We start from the raw sequence: 26,446 nt of genomic DNA on the forward strand, positions 1-26,446 counted from the left end.
GGAGTAAGATTTTAGGTTGTTTGTCTTAAATCATGGTATGAATATTAGCTCGTCATTTAAAGTTTTAATAATCATCGTGTGTTAAGAATATTTTAAAACTGCTTTATGACATGTGTCTTCAGTGATTGGTGCAGTTAATATTATGGTAGAGCATGTGACCAATCAATTTTTCTACAAACTTGGATAAAAAATTTTGTGCTCTGCCATTTCTTCACTTATAGATTTAGATTAGAGGTGACCATGGGTCGTGTCGGGATTTTGGCCAAAACAAGCAGGGCCTGTTTCGGGCCAACGACGCGGGTCGGGTTGGGCCTAGGTTCGGGCCAAAAAACCACGCCAAAGCCTAGTGTTTCGGGCCAGGACTAGCGGGCTTTTCGGACCATTTTCAGACCGGGCCGAAATTTTCCCTATTTTTCCAAATCTATGTTGTCTGAAATTCGGATTTTTTACCCAAAAAATCTGGCAGCGCAGGGCTGAAAAAGCGTGCCTAAAATCCGCCCAAATCGGGTTGGGCCTGCAGACCGGGCTAATCTTGATCACCTCTAATTTAGATAAAATAATAAATAACAAATCACACCACTATTGGTACTTAATTAAACAACCATTTTCGCTCCCTCTTTCCAAAATTCCGCTCACCCCCACTCTATTTTAAATTGCACGAAAAACTTTAAAAGCTGACTAAAAGCTTAACGGAAAATATTTTGTTTTAAAATGTTCCATTATATATAGGACGTTTGTCTAAAAATAATGGTATAAATGTTAGCTTGTCATTTAGAGTTTTTTTGATAGTGCATTGAGATATTCTAAAATTGACTCATGATGGTCCACGTAACCCACCTTGTTTAAAAATAGAAGTTTATAAAAAAAAAGTAAGATAAAATTGCAATGTGCACCATTAACACTTGGCCATGCAACCACTTTTGTTCCCACTTCTCGCAGTCATGCTTATTCCCCTCTCTTATTGTCTTACACCACCACTGCATACCACCAGGCCACCACTACTTGTTTGCTTTCTCACGATCAACAACTATAGGTACCTCTTTTTTATTTCACCTTTGGATCTTTTTTTGTATTGATTTTATACTTTATTGATAGTTTTGGTTAATTTGCAAGGAAGTAAGTTATACCACTGAATTTCGATCGACCTATTTAGAAAATTCTAGATGAATATGGTTATAGACTTACAATTGTAGTACTAATATAGTATAATTTTTAACCGGTATAATTATAATAATGCAATGTTTTAAAATTTCAAAAAAAATCCCTAGTTTTATGAAAGTATTAATACATAGTTTATTTTTTAGTGTGAAGTTGAAGTATTTTTTTTCCCTTTAGAACATTTATGGTTACACCATTGAATTTTCATCAACCTATTTAGAAAATTCTAGATGAGTATGGTTATAAACTTACAATTGTAGTACTAATACATAGTATAATTTTAACCGGTATAATTATAATAATGCAATGTTTTAAAAATTCAAAAAAAACCCCTAGTTTTATAAAGGTATTAATACATAGTATATTTTTTAATATGAAGTTGAAGAGTTTTTTTTTCTTTGAGAACATTTATTTGGTTAGTAATTTAATGTACTTGCTCAATACTCCATGTAATTTATTCCTCTACAATCAGTTACAACTTCATTTTTTTTTACATATATAACAAAAATTATTGAGATTGCAAGGCAAACAGCAAATGCGTCATCTTCTTCTTTATTGTTCTATGTACAAAAAATGCCATTACGATTAATTTATGAAATGCGCCTTGATTTATTTGTCAAATATAATCTGAATAACTGGCATTCATTGATAATTGTTGCCAAAATAAAGCCCCCACAAAATCTTTGTTGAATGATCCAAATAAGAACCAAACCTAAAATGAGAACATATAATTAGTTTATGCTCTTAGATAATCACAATTGAATGGTCATATATGCTTTCTGCGTTATTAACGACTTTTTTTTCGTGATTTAGTAACATCACAAACTGGTTCCCAATTTCTTTACTTTTTCATTTATTTATCGATTGTTTTCATCTACTTTGATTAATCCATGGAAGTGACGATGATTATGATATAATGGGTGAAATAACAACAACAAATTATGATGAATTAAGTTTTTTGTTTTTTTAAGAACAAACCTATTCATGGATTATAAATAGTTATGTGCTATAGCTTTCCAGCAAATCTTTTACAAATTTAGGTTTAAACCACACACATATAATTCTGACAAAATGATAACTTTCACTTTAAGATTATAAAAACACATCAAATTTAATAAAATAATTAATGGATTTAAAATTATTCTTAATAGATATTATTTGTGCACTTTGGCACAGCTAAGGGCACTGTCGTCTTTCGTACGTCTTATAACTTCACCATCTCTTTTTACCCCACTAAACCATTACTTATACAAGTTTCGTTATACCATTTGTACTCAACATCTAGGTCTTTTATAGTTGCAAGACTGATACACACACCTTATATAAAATATCTACTTCTTCCATCAGTGTTATAGTTACCACTTTAGGCTATTTGAAATTAATTCTTCATTATATTACTTTTATTTGACATTGAATTCTCTCTATTTCTCTCGTCATCATGAGTGTCTTTCTTTTCTTTATTTGTATCTCTCTCTTTTATGTTGTTAAAAACTTATGTTAAACATATAGTTTAGGATATTTTTTAAAGTAATCAATCGTATGAGAATACATGTAATATTTTCAATGAAGATAATTATATAACCTAAAGATGATTTTGCAATATAGGTAAATATGCAACACCACTTTAAGTTATTATTAACCTCTATTTGGCTGATAGTAAATTCCATGTATTTAAGTTTTATGATATGAATTGATAAACTCTAAATTCATTTTATAGAATTGAAAGTGTCATTCCTCATACGATTTGAATTGATATTACACACTGATCATTTAAAGTATGTAAATAATCAATTGCAATAACCATTAATTTTTTATGTATAAGTTTCTCATATTTAAACATAATTAGCATTTACATATTAATTATTCTCAACAACAATGATTGCAGTTGTTGGGAACTTCCCCCATTGACTTATATATTTGTTTCGATTCAAATCACTTATACCCTATATTCCCAAAAAGAGGCGATTCTCAATATATATTTTTACATAAAATTTGAAATTTATTGTTTCTAATTTCTTTTATTGTAACGCCCCGACTTCTAATCAATTTTATTAAGTTAATTAATCAATAATTAGCAACAGATTCTAGATAGTCGACGCGTTACTGTCGTACTTTCCATTAGGAAAATACAAGGCCACATAAATTCGTAAATTTAAACATATTATAACGTGAAATATAATATGGAACCAACATTAGTCTTGATTAATAGAAACTTAATTCCTAAGCAGAGTTTAACATTAACTTAAATTAAAACCATAAGAGTCTACATAAGTCTTGATATTATATTACTCCTCAGTGTTACGCCATCCCGATATCATCACCAGTACCTAAAACATAAAACAAAATATCGTGAGCCGAGTCTCAGTAACATACTACTCTAACAACGTAAATTCATTTCAACTCATTTTATTTATAAAGAGGGAGAAGAGAATGAGTAAAACTATCTTTTTTATCATGTTCATCATCATAATTCATATTATTTGGTAACTTGTCTAGTACAACAGAAGGGACGTCAACCCAGAACATAGTAACATCTTAAACGGGAGGCAGCCACCTAAGGACAATAGCCCTCACTAAACGGGAGGTGGCGTTAATGTCCAGAATATAAAAGTGCGCGGTGCCACCCGAGGACATTAGCCCTCACTAAATGGGAGGTGGTTAACCGACTGGGAGGTACATGCACGACCCAGGATAGCATAATACTGTCAAGAACCGTATTTCACTTGAATTTATCATGTTTCATTTCTTTTAAGCATAACATAATCATAATGAATAATTATATTATTTCATTTCATCCATAACATCATCATCATCATCATTTCATAGCATCATATCATCATAACCATCATAAAACATTTCATTTTCCGCAATCCATATATAAAATATAATATTAATCATGATCATAAAACATACTTCAAAGGGAAATGCTGGTATTAGCAGTAGACGTTATTACTTGAATTTCTGCTTAACAACCTTGATAGCCAGGGGAAGGCTTGTAATATCCTTTATCTTTTTTTATCTATTCAAGAATAATTTTATTAATGAATGTTTCATTGTTTAGCTTTTAAGCCTAAATATTAGTTGGAGCTATTTATAGTCATAGCGTTCATTGTATTGTCATAAAGTTCTTAATAAAGGTCATTGTTAACCTAGTCGTTAATACCGTCTTAAGGTGATTCGTTAATCAACTAAATAGGTGAAATAACTCCTTTATTAGTTATATTTTTAGAATTATCGAAACATTATACTTACAATTACATTAATACATACTATATAACCATTCACTAGTGGAGAAAACCTCTTTTGCTACATTACAAGTGCTTCGGTTTTATACAAAACGGAGCATTTCACACGCATAAATTCAAATATTAATATAAAAGTGAACAAATGCTCCGTTTAAACGGAGCACTTGATATGATTCGCACTTTTTAACTGACCCCAGCCCAACTCTTTCTCACCTTTTTTCGATTCTTTCACCCTTTTTCTCTGTCTCTCCTTGCTTTCTCTCTCCTTGTTCTCCCCCATCACTCCGTATCCATCCAGAAGTTTCTTTCCTTAGATTTTGTGAACCACCCCCCCCCCAAATCCAATCACTTATTTCCTACAGACCACAATGCGACCATCCACCCCACCACCTTCTCTCTCCTCCCTAACTCGGACGCCTCCGATGGCTACGTCGAGCACCGGCTTCGCGCTTCCAAGCTTGTTCGTCGTCATTCCGACTCTTCTCTCCTTGATCTTATGGTATGGTTTCTTCACTCAATTTGCTTTTGTTGTTCAGATTTATAATGTTGGTCGTAGATTTGGTGTAGAGATCAAGATTAGGTTTATGAGTTTCTCTCTCAGGATAAAAGTTTTTAACTTGTTTGAGACCATACAAATTGTAGTTGAGAAAAAGTTTTAATTTCCATTTTCTCTCTTTTATTTTCAAGATTTAACTTATCAATTGTTTAATTACCATTACCAAGCAACCTGTAGGATTTCCTTTCACTCATATCAAATCGATTTCGCCGTTCTCATAACTTTTGGGACACACGAATAACATCAAAATTAGGGTTTCGATTGAAAGAGCTTTCGCGTCCTCTTATCATTCCTCTCTTTGATTCCGTTGAAAGAACCGGAATTTTTGTTTATGTTGTCGATAGATTGCAAATCTATGTTTTTTGAAGGGTTAATTTGATGGGTCATTAGGTCTCTCTCCCTCACTCCGTCACAATCCGCCAACAACTGTTGCATGTCCGTCACCACTAACGATTCCTCTCCTTCACTGCCGCCCACCTCGCCAGCAACATCTTTATTCGGTTAGTTTTTGATAAATTCATCGGTAAATTTAGTTAGTTAAAATAAACTTGGTTTTAGGTGGGTTTTGCATGAATTACATAGTGGATTTGATAAATTCATTTGTGTGATTATCTGGTGATTTTAGATGTTTATATTGTGTTGATATGGTAAATGAGTCCACCATTGAATCATGTTTGCTATTGACTTGCTTGAGAATAAGTGTGTTTCGTGTATTACTTTTGCTATTATGTTGGTCTTATAAAAATCAAAGATGTTTTGATTTTGTTGAGCAGTTTAGCCCTAGGAGGTTCTCGCCTTTTGTTTATCAATGATACGATTCCATAACTACTGGTGATGAGGTATCTGTTAGTCAATTGTTTTCAAGAGCTTCTTCCCTGTGGGATTATAGCCGTATGTTATCAAATTAATTGAAAACTGAAATTATTGACCGACTTTTCATACCTAATTATGTCTGGTTTAGTGTGGTGAATTTAAGATCATGTCTTAAGTTGTTATGGAATATTTATTTTTAGGATATTGCCTCCAAAGTCTAAAGTTGGCTAATATGTCTGGCGTAAATAAAGCAGACCTAGTGAAGTACTTTAGGCAATTGACAAATATGGATTAAAAGATTATTTTGGATCAATCATTTCGTCATGCTTTTAGATTTGCTATATTATTTTGGTCTTTTTCTATAATTTAATGGTAAAGCACAGTGAACTATTAATGTCATGTTGTGATTTGTTGCAAAAGTTGTATAAGTTAGATCTAGAATAATGTTCTGCAGCCATTGAATAGGATTAGTATGCATGAGTGCTCCATTGCTATTCTGCAGCTCTTCAGGTTTACTATCAATTAGAACTATTTGCACGAGTTTTTATCTGCAGAAAATCTTTGTATGTTTTTTTTCCTCTTTCTGTAATGCCTCCTCTATAACTTATGGTGGTGTGTTCTTACTCGGCCTTTGGTGTTAGGTATATTCTATTATTGCTGCTAGCAATCTCGTTCTAACTATACCAAGGGAAGTTATGTGGACAAGAGGGTAGTATCACAATGATACCAAAAGTAGGTCGCTCTCTAACTAGTGTAGATTGTGAAGCAGGAAAGTATGCGCCATTAATGAGCGTTGATTGTCGGGTTTTGGAGCCAGTTGAATACTTCTTTGGTTGTGATTACTGGAAATTGAAACCGTAAGTCTTTTTTTACTATTCTAATGTTCTGTAACTACATAATCTGGTCTTGCGTTACTCGTCTTCTCCGTGTCATGATTTGTTGCATGGAATATCTACTTGCCAAGAATGCTTTTGGTTTGCTTTTTAACACTTTATTTTATGGTAAATGAATGAATGCAGAGCATTAGCAAGTTTTGTCTTTTAGCCAATCTCTTTGAGAGAATGATATACTTGTATGCCGATCAATTGGCAGGACAACTTTTGCAATTTGTTGCCATATAAGCTTAACTGATGACGTGTTGTGGACTTAAATCCACACCTATTAATTATGATAATATGTATAATTATAAGCTTATTTACATTTATAAGTTGAGATTTAACTAGCAACTTTGCTGTTGCAAATTTTGAGATAATGTAATTAGATGTCGAGCTTCTAGGTTATTAAGATATTATAGGCGCTTCTCCCGACGTTAGGACAGTCCTGGATTTATTTCCTTTAGGTGTATTTTTTGAAACTAGCAGCTCTGATGATTCTGGGCAATCTAGGTATTTATTGGGGCTAAAAAGGAGCGGTACTGAAAACTAACAGCTCGTAAGGTAAGGCATTGTGAATATGAGAGGTTTTTGGTTTTTGTTTATTTGAGATTTTTTTTCCTAAATGTTGGTTATATATCATGGTGTTTACTTTTCAGCATGCTCAAATTATTCAGAAACTAGGATTTCGTGCCTCATTCAAGGTAACTGCATGTTGCTTTAGCCGCGCATCCTTTTTTTATCACTTTTTCCTATTCTCGTGAGCAATAAAGCTTTGTAAGTTGATTCTGCTTTCTTTACTTCCAGCTTTTGTGTTCCTTACCATGGGGACTGTGATAGATAGTGTAGGTGTTGTATGTTGCAGTTTTTTTTTTCGGTTATGGTATCAAGATCCACTTAATGGCTAAGATCCATATATATGTCTCCACCACCTGGTTCAATTTTAGCTAATTGTTGGGCAAATATATTATTGGACCATGTAAGATCTAGCTTAGAAGCTTTGTGGTATTCCTTAAATTATAACCAGTAAGGCAGTAAGTATGTGATATTGCCTTTTCCATTACTTTTGAATTTTGCCTTGTTTGGGGCATTGCACAGGAGTAATTTTAAATGTTGTAGTTTAAGTTCATAAACTCAAAAGTTGGAACTTTGTGTTGTTTTCATTGTCCATGTTCTCGATCATTCATAGGGTGTTGCTGGTAATGATGAGCCAGTTTCTAAAACTCGTCTTGTTTGTTTGCTAGAAACATCTGTCCGAAGATGACCAAAGCAACGGCGACCACCGGGGAATTCATCGGCGCTTCCTCTCTCTTTGGTTTGATAAATTTTGCCTTCTTTAAGTACTGTTCTATTGTAATTATGCGAAAAGAATAACCAAATTTTGTTCACCTAAAAAAAACTGAATTTTGGTGCTGTAGATTAGTTGATTGATTTGTGCGGGTAATTGGATTAGTTTTTATGAAAATTTTCTCCTCTTAATCTACTATGTTATCCCTCACTAATAAAATATAAGTTCATAAACTTAAAAATCAAAATTACAACTTCGTGTTACTTGTAAAATCTAACATTGAACTCATGGTGTGCCTTAATTTATTTTGAACTCTCAATGATACATACATTTTTCTATGTTCTAATTAGTTATTACATGAAGTAACCGGCCTATTATATGAGTAATGAAGTAAAAGATTCAAAGTCAACCATCAATTTTTATTTATTTTTTATTATTATCTTGTTCTGCTTATTTGGTATCCATTTACAAGTTCAATCTGCAAGTTTAATCTTCAAACTCCTACATAATTAGTTTGATATTCTACTGATTAGCCCTGGGTTAACCTGCCTTTTATGCATCTTAATATGACTTTACTGTCATTGTTTCTAAAATGGAAACTACATATGACTTAGTGGCTGCTGCTACTGCTAGCACGTATGCTACTGGCTGGCAGTAGCTGTTGAATTTTTTTATTATTCAAAATTTACAAATGCTTCGGTTGTTGAGGAAAACCGGAGCATTCGCAACATCAAATGCTTCGATTTTGCTTAATAACCGAAGCATTTGTTGATTTTTACCCATATAAAAAAGCTCAAATGCTCTGATTTTAAGCACAACCGGAGCATTTGAAAATATAAATGCTTCGGTTTACAACCGGAGCATTTGTGAAATGCTCAAATGCTCGTATAATGTCTGCTACGTGTAAACTACGGAGCATTTGTGGGCTTTTTAACCGGAGCATTTGAGATTTCCACTAGTTACTCGATTTGACAGAAGTATATATTATTATTATAAGAGTCCATAGTTAATCATCAATTAATTGTTTATTATTAATTAACTAAGTTTATTGCTATAATAGAATCGTTAACATTATTGTAATATTATTTAATCACATAAAACTAATAAATCAAGCTAACTAGTTATTATAAGTAAACTTAAGTATTAGTGAGGTAACAATAACCTATACTCTTATTACAAATAGCAAGCTTATTGGATTAGTTTAAATTAACTCAAATAATATAGTCATAAGGAATTATAGCCCAATAATAGTTATATGAATTAAGTTAGATGATTTAATTAAACTAACTAAGTCAGTCCTTAAATAAAATCATAACAAGTCCAATTCATCTTTTAGCCCAACACATAACAACTCACAATTACAACACCTAGCTTTAATTCTAAGTTAATGGTCCGAGGGCCAAAACAAACATACTAAACAAGGTTATTGATGGGCTTGGGGTAAAATAAACATGAGAAATAAAAACAAAACAAGGCAAGGGTATACCACTGATCTTAGAGTGAGCAGCAACGACACGAAGAGGGGGAACGAGGAGCTCTGGTGAATTGCGGCGAACTCCGAGCAAGGTTGGTGGCTCACGAGGCTCCGGCGCGGCACAGAGGCGTAGAACGCTGCAGCACTCAGAGAATGGGAGTGGCTGTCGAGGGGGTTGAGCGAGAGAAATGACGTGTAAGTGCTGGCGTGGTTAGGTGTGAGTGGTGAAGCACAACAGCGAACGGAGACAGAGGTGGGTGGTAGTGCGGCAGCACCATTGCGGTGCATAGTAGAGAAACACGAGGCTTGCATGGGGTTGAGCGAGAAAGAAGGGGAGTGTGAGGAAGAGAGAGAGAGAAAAGGAATGAGAGAAGGTGGGTGTTGGTGGCGTGCGAGCGTCGAGGGGAGTAGGGGGAGAGCGACTAAGACGCTGCGCGAGGCTGGCGCCGCGCAGTGGTGGCAGATGGTGGTGGTGGTGTGAGAAGCCCGAAACAGTGGGGAGAGAGAGAAAAATGAGGGTTTTCTCTTTGGGGTTTCTTTGGGTCACGTTTTCTGGCGAGGTTCCAGTGAGTTTGTGACTGAAATTGTGGTGTTTGAAAAGGTGGTTCTTAGGTGGTGGTGAGGTGAGAAATGAGATAAGGAAGTTTGTTGATTATTATGTTTTTGGTGAGGGGTTTCATTGGCCACTTAGGGCCTGTTCTCCCCAGCTTATTTTCAGTTCAGTTCAGTTCAGTTCAGCTCCAATCAGTTCTGTTCAATTCAGTTCAGCTCATCTCCATTCTTTTATAACCATTTTGTTAAATATTATTATTATGTTGGTATAATTTATTTTACTAATTACTATTATTATTATTATTATTAATTTTTTTTATTTTTATTTAAATTATTATCATTATTATTTAAATATATATCATTACTATTAAGTATTATTATTATTGTTGTTGTTTCTATATATTATTTGTTGATTATAGCTTTACTCATTATTATTACTATTATTATTAGGAGGAACATGGTTTAGGTCAAATCACAAATAAAACCACTTTTTTTAGCCCATAAACCAATCAAATCGCGTCAAGACGGTTTATGATGTAATTTTGGCGGTATCATTATTTTTATTACTAAATATTTTTATATTATTAAATCTAATTATTAAAATAGTAATATTAATTTACTTCTTAGATATTATTGTTATTATATATCATCATCAAGTATTAATATATTAATACAAATAATATAAAATTAATTTAATTCTTAGACATTATTGTTATTAAATATCATCATCAAGTATTAATATATTAATACAAATAATATAAAATAATAATTATAAATTATCATTATTATCATTAATTATTATTATTATTAATTTATGATTATTAATATTATTTATTTATAACTATCATTTAAAAATATCCAAAATACTATTATTATTATTCATTATTATTACTTATCATTATAATTATTATTGTTTAAAATATTATTTATATATTTATTACATTCAATTTAATTCAATTTAACTTAATTCAATTTAATTCAATTCAATTCAGTTCAGTTCAGTTAAGTTAAATAAGTTCAGTTCAGTTCAGTTCAGCTGTTTTATGCTGAAGAGAACAGGCCCTTACATCTTGTTTGGTAGAAAGGATTTGGAAGGAAAAGAAAGGAAGTGGAAGGAAATTTATTATTTCCAATGTTTGGTTCATTAAAAAGAAATTAAGTGAAAGGAAATGAAAGGAATTGGAAGGAAAGACTCTTTAATAAAATTTCACTCTCCTTTCCTCCCAAAAGTGGGGGAATTTGGAAAGAAAGAGAAAATTTATACCAAACATGGGAAATTAAGGTTTTTTTCAATCTCTTCCATTCTTTTCTTTTCTCTTCCCTCCCTTTCTCTTCTCTTCCTTTCCTTTACTAAAAATGAACCAAACACATTATTAGAGTGGAATTAAGAGAACCAAATCAGTAGCTGGGAAGAAAAAATTGGAGTAAATAATTCTGCATTATCGAGGAAGAAGATGGATTGGATGGACAGTTTTGGGCGAGAAAAGAATGGGGAATGTTGGCATGTTTGCCAAGTGCCATGGAAGAGTTGGAAGAAGGTAGAAGTTATGGGGTAGTTTACTTTGGGAGACTATTATTCTTTTTTCCTTTTTTTTTTTTAACAAAAACCAGAAAGTTGTTCTGAATTTTTTACTTGAGGAAGGAGATGGGTAGGATGACAGATTTTGGCAGAGGAAAAATAATGGAGGGTGTTAGCATGTTTGCCAAGTGCCATGAAAGAGTGAGGAAGAAGGCAAGAGTTATGGAGTGTTTGACTTGGAAGACTTTTACTCTTTTCTTTTATTTTGTAACCCAAGATCATGAAATTTGCTCTACTCTTCATCAACTTCACGTGGCTTTGTAGAACTTTAGGGAAATTTGGATATCTTTGTGCTTTAGTGATTTAACAACAAAACTAACATTCTTGATTAATTCATGAAATCGTAAAATATAAATTATCATCACTTAGTTATCAACATTTTTAAGTTGGTAATTTATGTTAATTTTCTATATTTGTTTCATTATATTTTGTTTAATTAGTGAAACGATAAAATAAAATATATTTTAACCACTTATTATAATTAATCATTTACTTAAATACGTTTAAGTTTTTAGGATATTACATCCTTACCCCCGTAGAAAAAGTTTCGTCCTCGAAACTTACATATCATTGTCATAAGGATAACATCATGCATTCATAAACTTGAACATTCATACATAGGATTTCATAATCACATATACACATCAAATTCATCTATTCAAACAAGTGAGGGTATTTTGTTCTAATCTGATCCTCTACTTCCCAAGTGGCTTCTGATGCTGGTGATTAGCCCATAAAATCTTAACCATAGGAATCACTTTGTTTCTGAGTTGCTTTTCCCTACAATCAAGAATTTCAATTGGTTTCTCTTCATACGTCAAATCCTTCCTTAATTGCAAAGGGTCGTGCAGTGTCTGATCACATGGCTAGGGTCTGGTATATACTTCTACAACATCGACACGTGGAAAACATTATGAACTTTATCCAAGTCAGTCGGTAACGCCAAGCGATAAGCTACTTCGATGACTCGTTCCAGAATCTTGTATGGACCAATGTATCTCGGACTTAGCTTACCAGTTAGACCAAATCTCATAATACCCTTTGTAGCTGAAATTTTCAAGAAAAGATGATCACCTACTTAGAACTCCAATGGTCTCCTTCGACGGTCTCGTAGCTCTTTTGTCGATTCTGTGCAGCTTTCATCCTGACTTGGATTAATCATACTTTTTCCGTTGTTTCTTGTATCAAGTCAGGTCCAATCATCCGTGCTTCATCAATGTCACTCCAACACAGGGGTGTTCTACATCTTCTTCCATAGAGTGCTTTAGATGGTGCCATCTGGATGCTAGTTTGATAGCTGTTGTTGTAAGAAAATTCAACCAATGACATGTATTTCTCCCAACTTCCTTGAAAATCCAAAATACATGCTCTCAACATATTTTCAAGAGTCTGGATGGTTTTTTCAGTTTGACCATCAGTTGCTGAATGGAAATTTGTACTAAAATCCAGTCTCGTACCAAGTGCCTTTTGCAATGTTGTCCAAATTTTCGCTTGGAAACTCGAGTCACGATCTGACACAATAGAACTTGGCACTCCATGCAATATGACAATTGTGCTCACATATAATTCGACTAACTTAACCAAACTCCATTTATTTCTAATGGCCAATAAATGTGCGGATTTTGTTAATCTATCCACAATGACCCAAAAAGAATTCATTCCTCGAAATGACTGTGGCAATCCCATAATAAAATCCATTGAAATTGAATCCCATTTCCATGTAAGTACATCTAATGGTTGCAACAATCCTGCGGGTCTCTGATGTTCGATCTTTATCCTTTGAGAAGCCAAACATCTCGACACAAATCCTGCAACTTCTTGCTTCATATTGCTCCACCAGAATGTCTGGTATAAATGCTTGTACAACTTGTTCCTCCAGGGCGAACAGAGAAAGGACTATTGTGAGCTTCTTCCATAATTCTCTTTTTCAATCCTTCATTATTAGGAACACATATTCTTCTTTGAAATCTCAACGTGCCATCATCTTGGATCACAAATCCCGGTGATTTGTCTTTTGCAACTCCAAGTCTCCATTTTACGCCTCTTTTATTTCTTCCAACAAAGTCGGCCTCAACTCAAATGCATACAACTGTGCTTCTATTTTCGGCTGCATAATCTCCACTTTCATCTTTATCAAATCATCATTGATTTCTTTCGGCAAGGTCAAGGTTGTGTTTAGGTAGGATTTTCGGCTTAGAGCATCAGCTATAACATTAGATTTGCCAGGGTGATATAGGATATCAACATCATAATCTTTGATGAGTTCAAGCCATCTACGTTCCCTCAGGTTCAATTCTTTTTGGGTAAAAATGTATTTAAGGCTTTTGTGGTCGGTGAAGATCTTACATGGAACACCATAGAGATAGTATTGTCTCCATATTTTGAGAGCAAACACAACTGCGGCTAGCTCAAGGTCATGAGTTAGGTAGTTTTGTTCATGAGGCTTGAGTTGACGGGAAGCATGTGCTATAACTTTATCCTTCTGCATCAACACACACCCTAATCCATGCTTAGAGGCATCACTATACAAAAAAAAATTCATCAGTGGCAGAAGGGAGAGTAAGAACAGGAGCAGTAGTCAGACACTTCTTCAACTCCTGAAATGCTGCTTCACATTCATCACTCCATACAAACTTATCAATGTGTGATTTAAATAATCGGTTCATCAGATCCATGAAAACAGCAGGGGCATTGGTTAACCCAAATGACATTACTTGTAAATTCACAACTGAAAGCAGTTTTTGAAATATCCTCTGGCTTAATGTGGAATTGATGATATCCAGATCTTAAATCTATCTTGGAGAAGATGGTTGCACCTTGAAGTTGATCGAAAAGATCATGAATACGGGGCAATGGCTATTTATTCTTGATGGTGATCTTTTTCAATTCCCGATAATCAATACATAACCTCATGCTTCCATCTTTCTTCTTGACAAATAGAACTAGTGCACCCCATGGTGATACACTAGGTCGAATATACCCCATCTCGAGTAATTCATCTAGTTGCTTTTTAAATTCTTGTAACTCAGCAGGTGCCATTCGATAAGGTGCCTTCGAAATAGGAGCAGATCTAGGGACAAGGTCAATGCTGAAATCTATTTTTCTTTCTGGAGGCATGCCGAATATCTCTTCCGAAAATACATCAGGGTACTCACAAATTATGGGAATATCGGACAACAAGGGTTCAGTTTTGGTTAGGTCTACCACATTATAGAGGTATCCATGATGACCCTTTGAAAGTAACTTGAAGGCTTTCAAGATTGAGATGATTTCAGGTTTGGGTTGGACTTTTCTTCTTCGATAAGAAACCTTACACCCTATCTAGTTTTCTGAAGGTTATTTCATGGTTAAGTCAATTTATGTCAGCTTTATACTTTGATAACCAATTCATTCCCAATATCACATCAAAATCGGGTAATTCAATTTGAACAAGGTCCACTTGAAATTCAAAGCCTCATATAAGGATAGGATAATTTCTATACATGGCGTTACATAAGATGGATTCACCATTAGGGATGGTGACAAAAATGGCAGAGAATTCAGAGCATGATTTTCCATTCAATCTTCTAGAAAATGCAGTAGATATAAACGAATGGGAAGCTCCAGAATCGAAAAGAACATAAGCGGCAACAAAGTTGATAGGAAAAGTACCAGTAATGACAGTATCATCTGCTTCCGCTTCTTCACGCTGCATCATAAAGACTCTTCCAGTCTGCAGAGAGTCCATGTGGAGGGTTCTTGTTTGCATTGCTTGCGTTCCCACCATAACTAGGGTTTTGACCATTCCTTTAACCACGGTTAACGGCGTTTCCACTTTGCCAATCAGGAATCGGACAATTCTTAATCACATGACCTGGTTCACCACACCTGTAACATTGATCACTTCCCTTACGATATTCATTGGTCATGTGGCCTTGTCTTCTGCAATTGTTGCATCAAGGAATTTGCTTCTGATTCTTTCCCGAATATCTCGTGTTTGATTTTTTGTTGAAGTTGTTGCTGGAACGGCCATCATGAGACTTAACTTTTCTTTTTCCACCCTCATACACATCCTTACGCAACTTCACTTTCCTTTCAACATTGATATCCCGGTCATATAACTCTTGATATGACTTACTCATATTTGCATCAAGCCTTTCTTAAATATCCAGATTCAAACCTCCTTCAAATCAATTCATCCTTTGACGATCCGTAGACACCAGATCAGGAGCAAATCGAGCTAACTCATTGAATTTCACAACATATTTCATAACTGACATACCCTTTTGCCTCAGATGGATAAACTCAGATTCCATCTGGAGCTGCAGAGACTGAGGGTAAAATTGGTTTCTCATAGCCTCCTTTAGGCCTTTCCATCCAAATCTAGGTTGATTCTGCATCTCTTTAGCAGTCTTCCACCACAGATCAGCTTGCCCTTTTAAGTAGAACACAACAAAGTTAACTTTGCACTTGTCTGGGCACTAGGTGGCATCAAAGAGTTTCTCCATGCCATTCAACCATTCCTCGAACTCGGTAGGGTCTGGTTTTCCATCATAAGTAGGCGACTTATGAGCAGAAAACCTTTTGAACATATTGAAGCATTCTTCCTGCCCTGTCTTGGCCCTTGGTCGGTTTCCTGGTAAGAATTCCATCATCAGCTTCATTATATCCACCTGATTTCCATTAGCATTTTCAGGCGTTTCTTCATAAATAGGGTTACTTTGCAAAGTATCTAGCCTTGCCCTCATTTCTTCAAGTGTGACTTCAGACCCATGATTTCTGTTTCCTCTAGTAGTTCCACTTTCACTTGTTGCCATGTTATAAAATATCACATATTCCATGTGCATAACATGTTGAAGGAGGCATAACTATCATCGTAAAAAAAAAACATTCCCTTCCCCGATCGTAACACTCACACTCATTTTCATTTTTAAGCACTTACTAACTACACGTTTATTATTCATATTAAATTATATTATATAAAACTTGTAACTTATGGTGATGATTATGATTTTACAAGATTACTTTGCTATTTTATTTATTTATTTATGTAAAACCTTTGGGGTCTTACTTGAGGTACCGAAAACCGTTACTCTGATACCAACCTGTAACGCACCGACCTCTAATCATCGTTGTTTAGTTAATTAATCGGTTATTAGCAGTGGAACCTAGATAGTCGGCCCTTATTTTTGTACTTTTCGTTAGGAAAATACAAGGAAACATAAACTCATAAATTTAAACATTTTATAACATGAAATGTAATATGGATCTAACATTAGTTTCGATTAATAAAAACTTAGTTACTAATCAGAGTTTGACATTCACTTAAATTAAAACCATGAGAGTCTACGTAAGTCTAAATATTATAATAATCCTCACTGCCACGTCATCCCGTTATCACCACCGGTACCTAAAACATAAAAAAAACGTCGTGAGCCGAGGCTCGGTAATATACTACTCTAACATCGTAAATTCAAATCACATCATTTTATTTAAAAACAGGGCGGAGACAATAAGTAAAACTATTTCACAAACATATCATATTATGTTACATTATCTTCTCTATCATCATCATCTTGATTCATATTATTTGGTAACTTGGCTCGTACAACAAAAGAGACGTCTCCCTAGAACATAGTAACATCGTAAACGGGAGGCAGCCACCCGAGGATAAAAGCCCTCACTAAACAGGAGGTGGCGTTAATTCCCATATAGAAATGCGCGATGCCACCCGAGGAGAATAACCCTCACTAAACAGGAGGTGGTTAACCGGCCGGGATGTACGTGCACGATCCAAGATAACGGGATACTTGTCGAGAACCGTCTTTCACTTGAATTTATCATGTTTAATTTCTTTTAAGCATATCATCATCATCATGAATGATTATATTCTTTTATTTCATCCATAACATCATCATCATCATTCCATAGCATCATATCATCATAACCATCATAAAACGTTTCATCTCCCGCAATCCATATATAAAACATAATATTAATCATGATCATAAAACAAATTTCGAAGGGGAATGCGGGTGTTAGCAGCGACGTTACCTAGATTCCCGCTTAACAACCTTGATATCCGGATGAGGCTTGTAATATTCTTTATCTTCTTTAATCTATCCAAAAATAATTTTATTAATGAACGTTTCGTTATTTAGCTTTTAAGCCTAAATATTAGCTAGCGCTTATTAAGGTCATAACGTTCATTATTTTGTCAAAAAGATCTTGATAAAGGTCATTATTATCTTAGTCGTTAATAACTTCTTAAGATGACTCTTTAATAACTAATTAGGTGAAAGTAGTTCCTTTAGTTATACTTTAGAATTATCGAAACATTAAAGTTATATTAATACATATTATATAACCATTCGAAAGTATAATATTATTGTAAGAGTTCATAGTTAATCATTTATTAATCGTCTATTAAACTAATCAAGTTCCTTACTATACTAGAACCATTAGCATTATTATAATATTTTTTTAATCACTTAAAACTAATGAATCAAGTTATCTTGTTTTTATAAGTGAACTTAAGTATTAGTGAAGTAATAATAACTTAAACTCAAGTTACAATTAACAAGCTTATTGAGTCAGTTTTAAACACCTCAACTAGTTTTTAGAAATCAAGTTAAGTGGTTTTGATTAAACTAACTAAAGCAGTTCATAAAACAAGTTCAAACATCTTTTAACCCAACAACATAACCATTCAGATTTATAAACCCTTTAAGTTCAAATTGTAGTACCCTAGGCCCAAACTAGTAAACTAACAAAAGAAATTAAACATGGGTTTGATTAGAAAAGAATTAGAAAATCATAATTTCTTTAAAACAAAAAGGAAGATGTCGTTACCTCTACTACTAGAGCAGGGACGACGAAGATCGAGGAGGGAGGGTGAGGAGCTACGGCGAGCAGCGACGCACCGGTGGCGTGGGTTGGAGCGGGACTGGTGGCGCAGACGTCTCGGGCTGGTGCGGCGCTGTTGGGCACGAAGGAGGAGCGAGAAGGATAGTGCCATGAAGGAGAGAGAACGCAAGTGCGTGCAGGCGTGGCGTAGCTCCGATGAGCGTGCAGGTAACCGGCGAGTGTCGCGCAGGTGACACCGGCTATGTTGGCGTCCGCAAGATGGTGGGGGCCGGTGGTGGTGTGAAATCTGAAATAGAGGAGAGATAGAGAGAAGATAATGGGGTTTTCTTTTGGGGTTTGTTTGGGTCACATTTTTCGGCGAATTTGTGTTTGAAAATATGGTGTTTGAAAGGTGGTTCGTAGGTGGTGGTGAAGTGAGAGATGAGAGGATGAAGCTTGTTGTTCTTGGTGAGGTATTTTCATGGCCATTTATAGGGTAACTAGAAATACTAATTCAGTAGTTGGGAAGGAAGGAGTAAATATTTCTGAATTTCTGACTTTAGGAAGGAGATGGGTAGGATGACAGATTTTTGGCAGAGGAAAAAGAATGCAGGGTGTTGGCATGTTTGCCAAGCTAAGTGCCATGGAAGAGTAAGGAAGAAGGCAAGAGTTATGGAGTGTTTGACTTGGAAGACTTTTACTCTTTTCCTTTTATTTTGTAACCAAAAATCAGAAAATTTGCTCTACTCTTCATCAATGTTCACGTGGCTTTGTAGAACTTTAGTGAAATTTGGATATGTTTGTGCTTTAGTGATTTAACAAGAAAAATAACATTCTTGATTAATTTATGAAATCGTAAAATATAAATTATCATCACTTAGTTATTAACATTTTTAAGTTGGTAATTTTATGTTGAAATTCTATATTCGTTTTACTATATTTTGCATAATTAGTGAAACGATAAAATAAAATATATTTTAGCCACTTATTATAATTTATTATTTACTTAAAAACACGTTTAAGTTTTTAGGATATTACACCAATTCTGGCCATGATTAATGCAAATCATTGATTGGATTGTAGGCTAATAAAGAAATATTTCATATTTTTTTAAGGGTAAATTTACACAAATATCATAAATATAGCAAGTTTTCATTGATTTTCTATTTAGTGTTTATAAGAAGGCATTTGGTCCATTTTGTCCTTATTGGCAAGAAAAAAAAAAGGTTATTTTATTCTGGATAAATATAAAGTAGTCTAATACTCCTTTTGAATTTTTTTTATCTTTCTCATTTGAAATCTTGACACTATTCACGATTAGAGAGAATCTTTTATATTATTCTGAATATATAAGGCAAAAAATAAATTCATGTGGGGTCTTATTTGATTTATCTCAATGAGTACTTTAATATTCAATTGTTTTAATTTTACTAATATATAGTGAAAGATATCTAATTCCGATAAAGTGCATTGACAAATGCGCACAGTAAAAGTAGAAAAGATAAAAAAAAAAAAAACACAAAGGGAGTACTATGTTCAATGGCGTAATTTTGACATTATTATAGTTGTATGAAATTAATGTGTTTATATTATGTATATAATTATAATATATGTTTAGTCTACTTTAAATGATAAAAATATTATGTAATTTCTAGACTTTGTAATAAAAAACACTCCCTTCATTTTCTGTTGTTATTCCTATATTCTCCATTGGGGAATTTCAATATGTTGTTTTTATTTTGAATCTTTCTATAGATAGTTTATTTTATGACTTAAATTTCCCATTAGTGTTAAATTGCAATAAATGTGTTCACACTATTGATTTTTCATTTGTTACTCTTTTAGCCCTCAATCCTTTAGACACTGGTTGTCTAACAGCAACTCATATGGCAATAAATGTGTTCATACAATTTATAGTCAAGTTTTACTCTTTTGCTCACTCAAACTTTTGTGTTATTGGTTGTGCAGCATATATTAACTGAAAAGGCTAAATTCGTTATTTTGAGTTTATTTTATTTTATTTTAAATAGTGAAATCTTAACCCGTTATTTGAGTTATATTGGCTTCTTTTCCGATTCCAAATGATAACAAAAACAATGGAAAGATTATTTTTTTTATTGACACTAATACATATTAAACGCGATTCAAAGTAAAATTTTAAATAATATTAAATTATGAATTATAATAATTTTTAAAAGATACAATACTGTATTTTTTTCGAATTCGAATTGATTAATGCTGTCAATTATTGAGTATATTATTCCATTACAAAACATATATAAGTACACCAATTACAAAGAGTTAAAATTTTCACCAATAGGACCTTTTGTGAAAGTAATTACGAACATAAGTAATAAGGTATCAAAGCATAGTTTTCCTCTAGGTGGTCTCGATCAATACTTTCATTAGTAGAGTAAAATTATTAGTTGTTCTATTCTTTTTTTTGTTAGATCATAAAGAAAAAGGCGCATGTGAGTCCAATATTGCAAAATTTTGGAATATAAAAAAAGGCGTATGTCAATCCAATATTGCAAAATTTTGGAATTTTGAAACACTTCAACTTTTAAATTCAAGCATGCAGGCACAAAATTCCCACCTCTCACTTGAAGAGAAAGAGTAGCCATTTTTTGTCATGGTATCATAGCCTTATCTGATAGGAACAATAGAAGTGTATTATAAACTAACTTGTACAAACACACAATAAACAAAAGAAAATTATGTAAAGAGCAACAATAAAAAAAACTTCATGAGATTTTTTTATGATAAACAATAAAAAAGTTTATGAGCTTTTTTTATGTCATAAACTCATAATATATCATTTTCCACGTGACTACTTGTGATGCATATGAGAAGTACTAATTATGTAGTCTTCAAGTTCTGTTAGAATTCTATGTAATTTAGGTTTTTAATTACTAGTTTGTTAAGATTTTGTTTTACATTAGGACTTTATTTTGTCTGGAGTTTGTTTTCCATTAGGATTATAATGTGTTTAGCCGTGTGTTTTTATCACTTAGGCTTGTTTTAGTGATAAGTTTGTTCGTGTTATTTTTTGCTTACCTTTATGCTTTACTAGTTCGAATAAGTTTAGGAGTGACTGTTTTTGTGTTTAATTCTTGGTGAACTAAAAGTTTTATGGAGTGAATCTAAAGTTTTCAAGAGTGAATCATAACCCTAGTTGAATCTTGACTTAGAATATTCAAATTCTTCATATCATTGATTTCATTCGAGTGTTTTTGCTATTTTGCATCAAAGTATTCGAATTTCTCATCAAATAACCTTAAAGATTGAATCTTTAAATCAAGAAACTTCAAGAAAATCTAATTACAGACTAAAGAGCCAAAATTTGTGTTTCTTGCATAAGGAAATACATCATCTTGGTGTAGGCAGTTGCAGATCCTATTCTGCTATTTGCGTCTGATTCTGCAGTCAGTCAAGTTAAACTGTTCGTGTGGATACGTTACAAGTCGGGATTCATATTTTCTTGTATTATAATTTGAGCACATTTGAACCATTAACGAAGTCGCAACAATCAATTATATCTGCGTCAAATTCCTGTCGCCCAGTTTGACACCAGTAGTTTGCAACAGCGTGTGACAGAGCGTGTGATATCGGATTTCTGTGATTTTTGGCTTGTCGGACTTCTAACATCTCGAGATTTGTTGTGTCCGAATTTCAAACCATTCTAATCATTATCCAGTTTTGTGCAACGTTAAACTTCCATGATATCGTATCTGCTTGTTATTTCATAACCACGACGTATCATGGATGACCTCATTGCTCAGGTAGAAGGAATACTTGGATTCGAGCAACAGTCCAACGCACGTACGAAGTCATCTACTGCAACCATGCGTCCAACAATACGGATTAAATGTTTAAAGTGTCAAAGCCATGGTCACGAAGAACATCAATGCCCCGATGAAGAGTACGTTTCCAAGAAAGAACATGCTGTTTCGGTGTAGAAACGGTTAGCTTACGTTCGCGTCCTGTGCCGTGCTCGCGGACACTTTATGTATGGCCGTTAATACACTTGGGTTATACCCATACAACTAGCCCCCCATCATCTTTTGGGGTCTTGACCGCTAAGGATGTTGTTGGATGGACGCGGGCATTTTTGTTGTATTTAATTTGTTTTGATGGAATAAATTTGACAGGTGCCACGTGTCGTTGTAGGGAGTTGAAGAATTTCGAAAAGTTAATGATTGCTTTTTCGGAAATCCCGCCCAATGGTTTACTAGGTCTTTGTTTTACCCTGACACTTGGCGCATATCTAGAGAGAAGTTGAAGAGGTTTTTTAATCCTGGCCACCCATCCATATATAAATACAAAAGGCGGTTACTTTTCTGAGTTTTTATCTCATATTCCAAAGAATCTCTTCCTTCCTCACTCTTCCTTTCTGACAAGAACTCCATAGACAATATTTGCATTGCTCAAAAGCTCGTTCTTTAGTGCTCCATTGTTGCTAAAAAGTTTATCATTCTTTTAGTTTCATTCTTCCGGTTCTAGTGATACTAAGGATTTTGCTTTTCTTTGACTTGCATTTTCTGGGTTCTTCCTTCGCTTTGGATTTTACGACTTTGCGACGGTTTCCGGTTGAAGATTCTAACTTTTGGTGTTGTTTTCGTTATTTCGAAGCTTCACCTGTCTTTTCCGGCGACTTTCACTCTTTGTTATTTCCCTTTTCCCGGCGACCTTAAGTTTCCAAGTACCTTTACATTTTTTCTCCTCATTTCCTTAAGTCTTTTTCGCGTTTAATCGTCATGTCGGACCAATCTGATAGTCAGAATGCTTTTGATGAGGTCTTTTCGGACCAATCTGATAGTCAGAATGCTTTTGATGAGGTCTTTATGATCGAGAGTGATCCCTCTTCCCCTTCATTTGTTAACAACTCGGAGTCTGACTTAAGCCCTGTGGGAAGAACTAGGCTGGTAGCGAACATACCCCCCACAACTGATAGAGAAAGAGAGTTAAGGTCTAAGTTTCTTAACGACCCCTCCACTCCTGAGGAACAAAATTTGACTTTGAGGTGCTTGACCGCTAGCCAGAGTGGCGACAAGCAGACGCTTAGGGAGCTTAGATACCAAATTTTAGCTAGGCGTACCCGTAGGCATCCGTCAGCAGATGCCGTCCCCGGTCTTGATGTCCCCCCTTTTAGGGAGCATGCTTGGTTAGACAGTTTGGCGGATACTGGGGTCAGAGTATCGTCCAACGTTTACGACCGCTTGCAGGAGTGTGCCGCTCCTAATCCTCCTATTATTGATCTAGGTGACGACAGCGATCCTCCTACTACCACTATGGCCCAAGAAGATAATACTGAGGTCGTTTATCAGCGTCGGACCGGTGGCGCGTCTTCAAAGGCCCGAATGGTCGAGGAGAGTTCTCAATCTGGCCGACAGGAAGAGGTTGATGTCGGTCCAGTAACCGATGCACTTTGGCTCCCTGAGGAGGCTACTTGCGGCCCTCTTACTGTAGAACTAGATAGACCATGGTGTCAGGACGCCTTAAACTTGGCGTATCCAAGGGTGGCGTGAAACCTGTATCAAATGCCCTCCCCATATCGGCTGATTGTGCCGTCCGAAGGGTCGATTATAACTGACTCCTGGCCATGTGGCCGTCTACACTCATCTCTTCGAATTTGGACTGCGTTTCCCCCTGGACTCCTTTTTGGTGAAGATTCTTAACGCGTTCAACGTCTGTTTGGCACAACTGACCCCTTTAGCAGTATGACATTTGATTGCGTACATTTGGGTCGTACGCTTCTTGGATTTTCCTGAGACGATAAACCTCTTCCGCCACCTTCATTGGTTGAAGAAGAACGGATCCTCTTGGTTAACGGGATGGTGGTCGCTAATGACGGTTGACAAGAAAATGACAGTCCAGCCGAAAATGACCAGTTTAAAAGGTTGGCAGGACGCTTTCTTTTGGGTGCGGGTGCCAGAGGACTATCCCGTTCGCCGCCATTTTACAGAACCTTTTCCCCATATGGAGCATCTTGAACTGGATCCGCTAACTACTGAAGAGTTAGCGGCTTATGACTATTTTAGCTCTGAGGATTATACAATCACCTATGAGGATGGGAGGACGGTTAAGTCCAAAGAACCCCTGCATTGGCTCCCTCATACAAAATACATCCTGGGGGACAAGCCGTTGTCGGCCTTCCTCTTGTCGTCTGTTCATGAGAATGGTAAGTACTGCTATTAGGTTGGTCTGTTTAGTGACGATAATGAAATCATTTTGTGTTTTGTCTGTATCTCTATAACCCTTCTTTGTTGCTTGCTTGCAGGTCTTCACTAGTACAGAAAAGGCAATTTGCGTCGGATGTGAGGCGCCTATTTGCGTCGCACATGGGTCCGACGGCAAAGGCCTCGACGCAAATGACCCAGACATGATCTGCGTCGTATGCTGAGCGACGCAAATGGTTGAGCTATTTGCGTCGCACCTGTATACGGTGTGACGCAGATGGCTCTCCACAACCCCAAATAATAAGGTAATTTGCGTCGCACATAGCAGTATGTGCGACGCAAATCAAGCATATGCGTCGCACATAAAGCAATGTGCGACGCAAATCAGTCCAAAAAGTGGGCAAATCAGTAGCCAAAAAGTGGGAAATCAGGCCAAAAAGTAGGAGCTAGCACTCAATATTTGCACTTACTTTAAATCGCAATAATTCATTTTTTTCCTCTCAAACTCACAGTTCCATATTCCCAATTTAAAATTGCAATAATTTTACATTGATATGTAAACATTATATAGAAACACATCTTTTGCATTAATATGTAAATATTAGATACAAACATATGTATAAAATATATATACAATATATACAAAACAAATTACATTGTAAATATGTAAAAGAATTTGTAAACTAAATGTAAACAAATTACATTACAAATGTAAAAATAAAACTAAAACAAGGATGAGCCGCTGCCGGTTTCCGACGAAGAAGACTTCGAGAAGAACAAATTACACAGATCTGCAAATGAAAATAAGAAATTCAGAGAATTAAAAAGAAAATCCCATACTATGATAAATGCCAATAAAAGTAAAAAATCAGATATAAAAACAAAAAAAAAAGTCGCAGATATGAAAACCAAAAACGAATAAATTAGATCTAAAAAATTAATGCTAAAAATTAGATCTAAATTTCAGATGCATGAACTAGAAAATTAATTTCCTCTCAAAAAAAAAAACTAGAAAATTAACGCCAAAAACGAATAAAAGCCAAAAATTAGATCTAAAAAATTAACGCTAAAAATAAGATCTAAAATTAAAAACGAATAAACGCCAAAAAGAAAACAAAAAATTAGATCTAAAAAATGAAAAAATGAAAAAAACGAAATTGTAGATCTGAAAACCTGAGATGCACGAAGAATCGCAGGAGATTATACTCGAAGATCTTCAATTTTCGTTGCGATTATACCATATTTTCGCCGGAGATCTAACTCGAAAATGAAAAATCAGATTGTTTGTTGCGTTTATACATAATTTTCGCCGGAGATCTTGAAAACGAGGTTTTTTTGTTGCGATTATACCTATTTTCGCCGGAGACAGACGCGTTTGAGAGAACCGGTGAGAGAATAAGAGAGGCCGGTGAGGGAGAGTCGTGTTTTTGAGGGTGAGAGAGAGAGACGGGTTTGAGGGTGAGAGAAAGAGGGGGTTTGAGTATTTGAGAGAGACAGACGTGTTTGAGGGTTTGAGAGAGAGTGAGATAGAGAGTTTCTGAGAATGATAATTGAAGAGAGAGAGTGAGAGAGTTTCTGAGAATGAAAATTGAAGAGAGAGTGTGAGGCGCGCTGAGAATGAAAATTGAAGAGAGAGAGTGTGAGGCGCGCTAGGGTTTATGGAATAAAAAGGGTAGGTAGTGGGCCTCTTGTTTTATGCGCGTCGCACATTAAATAGGTGCGATGCAAATTAGCTATTTTGCAACACACTTAAAAGACATGCGACGCAGATAGTTGAGACAATTTGCGTCGCATAGACACGGAAACGATGCACATTTGGCTTTTGCAACGCATGTAAAGAAGGTGCGACGCAAATGGGCCATGCTGTGCGTCGCACTCCTCTCACGTGCGACGCAAATACCGACT

At 35.0% G+C, this 26,446-nt stretch overlaps 1 protein-coding gene across 7 annotated transcripts; it reads left to right on the forward strand.

Moving 5' to 3' along the window:
* Positions 1–710: 710 nt before the first annotated feature.
* On the forward strand, positions 711–25,662 carry LOC125492532 (uncharacterized). 7 transcript variants are annotated; one of them, XR_008967269.1, is made up of 7 exons: positions 720–1,033; positions 3,655–4,902; positions 5,350–5,459; positions 6,542–6,629; positions 7,158–7,208; positions 7,304–7,348; positions 7,889–19,885. XR_008967269.1 is itself a non-coding variant. In XM_057391143.1 (3 exons), exon 3 carries the CDS (start codon positions 23,120–23,122, stop codon positions 23,888–23,890), a length of 771 nt encoding a protein of 256 aa, XP_057247126.1. In that variant the 5' UTR covers positions 7,216–7,348; positions 7,889–7,959; positions 22,145–23,119; the 3' UTR covers positions 23,891–25,662. The 7 variants fall into 7 exon arrangements, 1 of the variants encoding a protein (XP_057247126.1); XR_008967268.1 differs by having other exon boundaries at positions 723–1,033; positions 6,414–6,629; XR_007269142.2 differs by lacking the exon at positions 3,655–4,902 and having other exon boundaries at positions 717–1,033; positions 6,414–6,629.
* The last annotated feature ends 784 nt before the right edge of the window (positions 25,663–26,446 follow it).

The sequence above is a fragment of the Beta vulgaris genome, chromosome 8, assembly GCF_026745355.1.
Source record: "Beta vulgaris subsp. vulgaris cultivar EL10 chromosome 8, EL10.2, whole genome shotgun sequence".
Lineage (NCBI taxonomy): Eukaryota > Viridiplantae > Streptophyta > Magnoliopsida > Caryophyllales > Amaranthaceae > Beta > Beta vulgaris.

Bases quoted from the DNA above. Each gene is read 5' to 3' on its own strand.
- LOC125492532 (XM_057391143.1), top strand. From the start codon at position 23,120: ATGTCGGACCAATCTGATAGTCAGAATGCTTTTGATGAGGTCTTTTCG.